Here is a 7762-nt window from a genome sequence, read left to right on the forward strand (position 1 = left end):
TTCCACCGGCGCAGCTGAAGAAGTTCCATCCGCCGAAGTTCTCGCAAGTTCTCAAATAGACTCCCCCTAGCGCTTTGGCAGGAAACTGCCGTGTGTCCCTAGAAATTCCAGACTGACGGTGCAGAAGCATACCAGCAAAACTGGTTCACAACCAGACCCAAGCGACATTTGATGTGTGCCGTTACAGAAGTAGAATCCGCCCTTTATGCTTCTGACGTATAGCCTCTGCAACCATCAAATCTGTCTCTGTGCAGGACCACGCCCCCCGTGCAAAGGCTCTGCAACCGTCGTCTCGCACCTCAAAAAAAATCCTGACTACACGTCGGACGGTCGCAAACCCCCGCAGACGTCAAGCGGAAGTGCGCAGACAAAAAGCAGCTGTGGTTGGTACTTGGTATGCCTTTTCGGCTGTCTGTGTGGTCATCCTTCTCCATTTGGCGCCGGGGCGCGCCATTTTGGAAGTACAATCCGTCAAAGTTCTCAGGAGTTCTCGAATAGGCTCCCCCCTTGCGCTTTGGCAGGAAACAGCTGTGCATCCCTAGAAATTCCAGACCGACGATGCAGAAGCATACCAGCAAAACTGGTTCACTACCAGACCCAAGCGACATTTGATGTGTGCGGTTGCAGAAGTATAATCTGCCCTTTAGTGTCCACGTGTCACATCATACCTCCAGCCTTCATCAAAACATGCTTCCAACAAGGTCACATCCATGTAAAGCAAATCAGACACATTTCTCAGTTAGCATTAGATCTTTATTTCTCATGTCACTTTAAAAGCTTACATTTAACTTGGGAATTTCTCAAATGACACAAGCAAAGATTATATACAGTACTATAAATCATCAGCTATAATAAAGGAAATCAAATGTACACATTTTGTTATTTCTGTAGCATATGTTTTTTTTTTTTCTTCTGAAAGGTATAGATATTTTTTGCCGGAGGCAGATGCCCATATCCATAAAGCATTCCGTATTTCCATACTTAACTCTTTTCCGTTATAAAAATATCAGATATTTCTTAATTTTTCTCAATCCCTGTTTTGACAAGTGCATCTTGATGCGACTCCTCAACATTATTGCTGCAATAGCACAGTAGTAAATTGTGGAACTCTTAAGTAAACATATGTAGTAAAACATGGCTATTAGCAACTGGTTTTGTCTCTAGTTTTCTTCCTCTCACAGGAGTCTTTAAATACTCTACACTTTCAAAGTGCACAAAAACGGATCTGAAAATTAGAAATAAAACAAAAATAAAGGTGCAAATCATACTAGTGAAAGCGTAAGAGAGGACATGGCACTTCTATAGCGAGAGGTGAAGATGACGAGGATGGCATGGGACTCTGCAGGTAGGCTCGTTCTGATTTGGCCAGAATAAATGTGGCTTAGACACGGGCCTGGTACCAGAAACAAGGGATTAATTAATTAAAAAGTCGCGCTATTAACCGTAGTAGGGTGTGTTGCAGCATCTGGTGTCTTCTGACTAATTCAGGAATGTCCCACCCCCACTTGTTGCTGAACTTATGGTCAGCTAGTTGTATTGTAGAATTTAGCTTACACTGAATTAGTAAAACAAATGGTATTGATATTGTTAAAACATGAAAAAAAATAATTGAAAGTAAAGCGAGTAATTTTGTTCTGATTTTTAATTTAACAAAAGCATATTTTCATACCAAAATAATCCAATGCCAGCCCAAGCCTAATTTTGTGCCATTTTTTCCTCATTTCCACTTTAGTATCTAAATACTGATAAACCAAAAAAAAAAAAAAGAAAACAGAAAATACTTCAACTGTTATCAGTTTAACGTGGTTCCCCCGTTCATCTACCTTTTTATTTTTGTCCTATAATTCTCAGTTCTTTAAACATGAATAAAAGGTAAAAGTTGTTCTGGTTTCTCATAAAGTTTAACTTAATTACTCTGCTGGAAGTTGAAACACTGGAACTCAAGTCACTTGAAAAAAGAAAACACTGACGATTCTCACAGATGAGTAAAACAAAAACTAAATCTGCGGCGAACGCTGAAAAAGGCAAGGCATTTTCTGTCGGAGTTACCTTTGAGATGTTTTTAAATACCTACTTTATCTTTAATCAGTATCTACAAAATGCGCGTCGATCATTTTGTACACAGTGATTCATTTACCGCAATGATAACTTGTAGTCATGTACAGCATGGCGCCCCCTCCTGCCTCGGAGGACAAAGTCCACTTAAAGCACTTTACCTGAGGTTTCTTTAAGGATGCTGCAATTTGCCTAAACAGGGAGGTTTACACACAAAACGAAACGCACACATACATATGCACGCACGCACACATACACACGGCTTGTACACTTGGATAACATCCCTGCAGGTTCATCAAGCATGCTCTCATAGGCTCCTGGGGGATATGACGCCTGCATTAAGAGAAGGGGGAGGGACTGAAGTCCTGTTAGGGAATCGAGGGAGACTTTCAGCTCCTCATCCAGCAAAATCCATGCAGAGACTGTTGTGAGGCGTGAGGAGCGTCACATGATAGACTTGGCTATTGCTGTTTTTTGCAGCTGGTCGCTCTCGCTTTGAGTCTTTTTTTTTTCCTCCCCGCTGCTGTATCATCACAGCTTCCAAACATCTTCTCTCGTTAATGGATAAAAGAAGCTCTGCAAAGTGTCTCTGTTCTCCGCTGTGGAGTTGAGTCTTTTTTGTTGTGTTTTTTTTAAATAACAGGCTAAGTTAGCGCCCCTCACATGGAGGTCAAATGCAGCCAGCTGGTATCGAATGACTTGACCCTCAACGTTTAACCCTCTGTCTTGGATAGGGTGTTGATGGGATGTGGGGGACCTGGGAGAGCAGGTTCGGGGTAGAAAGCCAATCTCTAAGGGGAGGAAGAGGATCTTCTGCTTGTGGAAAAACTGTAAATAAAATAAAGTCACCAGTGGAGCAGATGGTTATTTTTAGCTTTATGCTATGTTAGCATGAATAAAGCCGTTACCTCTGGAGCCTTTGCACCATATGAGCCACGAGGGAGTCAGAGATGCCAGGGTAGGCCTCTTCAGCCAGGAGGATGGCCTCTCTGAGCTCATCCAGAACCAGCGGGTTTCCATTCACCTGCTCCTGTCGGGCCTTCAGCTGAGATTTAATAAGAACAAGTGAAGAAAAATCCAAACTCACCACTGTCTCACTTTAATTATAAACCAAGCTAGAATAATCCGGTTGCTAAGGGATGGGAAAGTAAATGAAGCGGTCCCTAATCGTCAAACTACTGATAAGTGGATAAAATTAAACGCCAGAGTTTGAAAGCAAAGTTACAGAAGAAGAAGATCAGAGGACAAAACTACAATCCTCACCTCGGCTAATGCAGGAGAAATGACCGTGGTCAGGCTCTGTGAATAAGGCCTCCTTGGAATGTCTTTCGTCTGATTTAAGATAAGAAGCAAGACAGAAATTAAAATGGTACAAATTCATATTATGCACTGGAAATACTAACTAGAAATAAGTAAAAATGTCTTAAATTAAGAGTATTTACCCTTAATTTGAGTAGTTAAATGAGATAGTTTGCCAATGATATGAGTATTTTTACTCTTAAAATAAGATAAGCGTAAATTGTCTTGTTCCATTGGCAAAATGTCTCTCCTACCTCCTCAATCCAAGAAAAAATGCACTTATTTTAAGAAAACATGACTTATCTAGATTTCGATTTTTAATTAACAACAATTACAACTTCTTGTGAAAGCACGAGCTGACCTGGTCCGCCCCCCCTGACTGGCCTTCTCCATTCTGTAGTTTTTTGGGGTCCTTTTCTCGAATGGTGAAGATCCAGTCATCGCTGCCAAAGTCATTCCCGCCTGACGCCTGGCCATCCTGTTCTCTGATTGGATCAGAATAAGATTGGATTGATTTGTTTTTATAGAAGGGAGAAAAAAAAGCCAAGTAATTCCAATATACTTACGAGTCCGACTCATCTGAACTGGACTCTGTAGTTCTAGATTGCTCAGCCTTCCACCTCTTGTACTTGTCCACCAGCTCCGTCAGGTATGACGTCTTTTTCGCATAGCGGACAATTAATTTATGCTTCAGCAGTTCTTTGGCAGTCGGCCTCTGCGGAACGGGCAAAAGAAAAACGGTGAGGCACATCAGTCTGGGAAAAATGACCTCAAACGTTCAGAAATGATGCAGAACGACGAGCCTACGTACAAAACTGGGCTCTTTGTTGAGACAGGCCTCGACAAACTCCTTCAGAGGTTTGCAGTAGTTGCCCTCCAGCGTGGGCGGGTTGTTCTTTGGAATGAGGAATAACACCTTCATGGGGTGGAGGTCCGAGTGGGGCGGCTCACCTTTCGCCAGCTCGATCGCAGTGATTCCAAGTGACCAGATGTCGGCCTTGAATACACAGAAATGGAGATAACGGTGCGTGCTATCAAACAAAACTCAATGTAAACCAGCTGATATGTATTTAATTTAGACATTAATCATAGATCAACACAAAGCAGAACAGCACTCTATAGTGAAAACCATGCAAGGAGTTCCTTTACATGCAATCATCCCCAAGGCAGGACGACGAGTTGTTTGTCATTTTAGTTTAACAGGTTTTCTTCAGGATTGTCCCATTTGTTATTTATTAGCTTCTCCCAAACTAGTCTGACCAGCTGCTCTATCAATGCAGAAGTAAATCATTGCATAATGCAGCCTCTACCGTGTTTCGCCATTAGGGTTTATGTGGTCAGGGGTTAGTTCTGTGCTAAACATGGCGTTTTGGTGTCTGACCCTTCTTCCACGGGTTTGCTCTGTTCTCTACATGACTTTTAGAAAATAAGAGGTGAATTTAAGCGACTTTCTTCTATCCAGTCTTTCATAAAAGCCAGGTCCGAAATAAACTTTTTGACTCACAGGCCAAGAGGACCAGTAGATAAAAATTATCTACAAAGCATATTTTTAACAGCTAAAAAAAAAAAGTTTGCTTATATATTTTTAAAGGAAAGTACTTTTCTAAAATTGAAATGCAAAATAAATGCATTTGATAAAGTGTCCGTAAATAAACCCGTTAAACAACATTAATTCATATAAGTAGGTATTAATAGATTTAGTCAAAAGCAGCAAAATACCTTTTTTCTTTTCATTGTGTTGACATTTTGATCATTTATTGATTGGTTCTAACTGAGATGGAGACGTTTTTTTTGCATATCAGAAATTAGCCAGTCATTTTCTTCGTAAAAGTGCAATTTTTTCAATAAACATTCTCTTCACCCAGGCGGCTGTAGATCCTCGCTTACCTTCCTAATCATTAGCTTTTTGTATTTTAGAAAGTCTGTTCGGTCCAGCTATACGCCGCCACATTTTGCCTAGCTGCAAAGGGACAGTTGAGACTCACCAAAATAAAAGATGGAACTGAAATAAAACTGTGGTCCAAACATTTCCTCATCTTGTGGCAAATGGTGCTCTGGGATTAATTCGACAAAGTGTAGAACTTCAGCACTCTTCAACAATCTTTTTGGCGACTTGAGTAAGAAACGAGGGGAGGAAGTACACGCTTCCCTAAGACCGCCCCCTTCTTCTTCTGATTGGCTATTACTGTTAGTTTTCTTTGCTACCCTTAAATGACAAACACAGGGATTTCAATTCTTTTTTTTTTATTTATTTACCGTCAATTTATTTTTGAGGGATTTTTTTTTTTTTTTTACCCACAAGCAATCGCTACGATCCCTGTGGTTTAATTAGGAATACAGACATCATGCCTTAATATGTCAGTAAAGTGAAAATCTGGAACATAATGCAGCGCTGCATGGCGGTAGAAACCCACGGCTTTGAACTCACCTTCGAGTCGTAAGCGGACTGTTTGATCACCTCTGGGGCCATCCAAAATGGCGTCCCGACAAAGGTGTTGCGTTTGATCTGAGTATCCGTGAGCTGGCCGGCCACGCCGAAGTCGGCCAGCTTCACCTCTCCTTGCTCGGACAGCAGCACATTGGCAGCTGTGGACCAGGAGCAAAGGGAAGAACCGTAAGAGCGGAAAATCCTGCTTTATCTTTATAAAAACTGTCCATCCAGCTCATCGATTAGCATCAATCTTAGGTGAAATACAAGCTGTATAATGAATGAAGGCTTAAGTGGATGTCAATAACATTAAAGTGCAATATGATATTTACGTGTGTGCACTCTATGAAGCCGTTTACTCAGTTAGCTACCTTTAATATCTCTGTGGATCTTCTTCTCTGAGTGCAAGTACTCCAGACCCTTTAGGATTTCTCTGAGGATTGTGGCAATCTGGGTCTCATCTAAAGAGCCGGGCTCCATCTTGGACAGGAAACAAACAGAAACGGAAAGAAAATGGCCATCAGGGTCTGAACTCGTGTGACTAAATGGTGGCAGAATACGTAGAAAAATACTGGTTTGTTTTGTTTTTATATTGGCTGGTGAGAAAGAAATGTAATAAACTTAGAAGTCAGTAACGGCTAGGTAGTTATAGGGCTTAAACAATCGTATTAATCGATTATTTATATTCATTTATAGATGGATTAATTGTTAAATGGAGTATGGAGACTCTAAAATGTGGAGTAATTATATCAAAATTGTAAAAAAAAACAAAAACATTTTGCATTTAGGATAAAAAAAAATGTTTCGTCTGCGAATATGCTCTATCCAGAACTCCTCGAGTGCAAAAGTTTTAGTTTGACCTGGTTTATTTCTGTAAAAATCGTCTGTAAATTTCCTATCCGATTATTAATTGATTAATCAAAAAAATTATCGAGAGGTTAATCGATTTGCAAAATAATCCTTAGTTGCAGCCCTAGGTAATTATACTAGGGAAACCTACAGCACTATAAAAAAGTTTTTCCTCCCTTTTAGATTTCGTGGTGTTATTTTTTCATGCTTAGTGTTTCTGATAATGAAATTTCAAGATTAAACACATAATACAGGTAAATTAGCAATTTTTTTATATAGAAGAGCCATCTAAACAGACTTATGATAAATTAAACTTCCCTGTTGTTAAATCTTTTCTGATTTTTGTAGGTCTGAAATAATTAATCGGATTAATCATCATTAATTTATAATTGAAATAATCGTAAGTTTAATTTAGTAATTAATGGTTAACTGGAGTATAGAGACTGTAAAACTCGCCTTTAGCTAAAAGAGCAACTCACCGGCAGTAGTTATACCAAGAATGTAAAGAAACAATATATATATATGTATAAACTTTTTTGCATTTAAGAACAAAACATTTTTCGTCTGTCAATATGCTCTAACTAGAACTCCTCAAGTGTCACCTGGTTTATTTTTGTAAAAAAAATCTTTTTTTTAAGAAACCTTTGGCTATCAGATTATTACTAATCGATTCATTAAAAAAAATATTGACAGATTAATCGATTTGCAAAATAATCTTTAGTTGCAGCGATTGATTTTTGTTGCAAGCCTGATGAATTGTCATGAGATTAATGCGTTCACAAACTCCTGAAAATACATCTTGCTAAAAGCCAACAGATGCAATAGCCTGGATACAGAAATATTTTGGACCAATGAAATGCAGTGACGTATATGACGTCAACCAAAGCCGGAAGGCTGAAGCAAAACAAAGATAACTGCACTACTTTTAGCTGGAAAACCTTCTATTTTCCTTTTTGAAAAATGGGCAAAAGGACACAATTTATGCCTTTGTGGATGGAAAACATGTTTTTATGTTCTTCTTGAGCAAATTTCCTTAGAGTTTGGTTACAGTCAAATTAACTAGATGAGAAACAAATCAAATATGTGATACGTCAAAGTGTTCGTGTACGTTCAGGCAATTCGTTTTTTTTT

General features: G+C 39.4%; 1 protein-coding gene across 1 annotated transcript in view; it reads right to left on the reverse strand.

Moving 5' to 3' along the window:
- Positions 1–913: 913 nt before the first annotated feature.
- Positions 914–7762, reverse strand: part of stk24 (serine/threonine kinase 24) — a 13404-nt gene continuing 6555 nt past the window's right edge. Inside the window, exons 3-10 of the mRNA XM_015378861.1 lie at positions 6154–6262; positions 5783–5940; positions 4166–4351; positions 3921–4069; positions 3716–3839; positions 3319–3387; positions 2964–3100; positions 914–2883 (exon numbers count right to left, since the gene is read on the reverse strand). Of these exons, the coding sequence (XP_015234347.1) occupies positions 2847–2883; positions 2964–3100; positions 3319–3387; positions 3716–3839; positions 3921–4069; positions 4166–4351; positions 5783–5940; positions 6154–6262 (969 nt within the window). The 3' untranslated portion in view covers positions 914–2846. The remainder of the gene's footprint in view (positions 2884–2963; positions 3101–3318; positions 3388–3715; positions 3840–3920; positions 4070–4165; positions 4352–5782; positions 5941–6153; positions 6263–7762) is intronic.

This window comes from Cyprinodon variegatus, unplaced genomic scaffold, assembly GCF_000732505.1.
Source record: "Cyprinodon variegatus isolate N-32 unplaced genomic scaffold, C_variegatus-1.0 Scaffold9, whole genome shotgun sequence".
NCBI classification, from domain to species: Eukaryota; Metazoa; Chordata; class Actinopteri; order Cyprinodontiformes; family Cyprinodontidae; genus Cyprinodon; species Cyprinodon variegatus.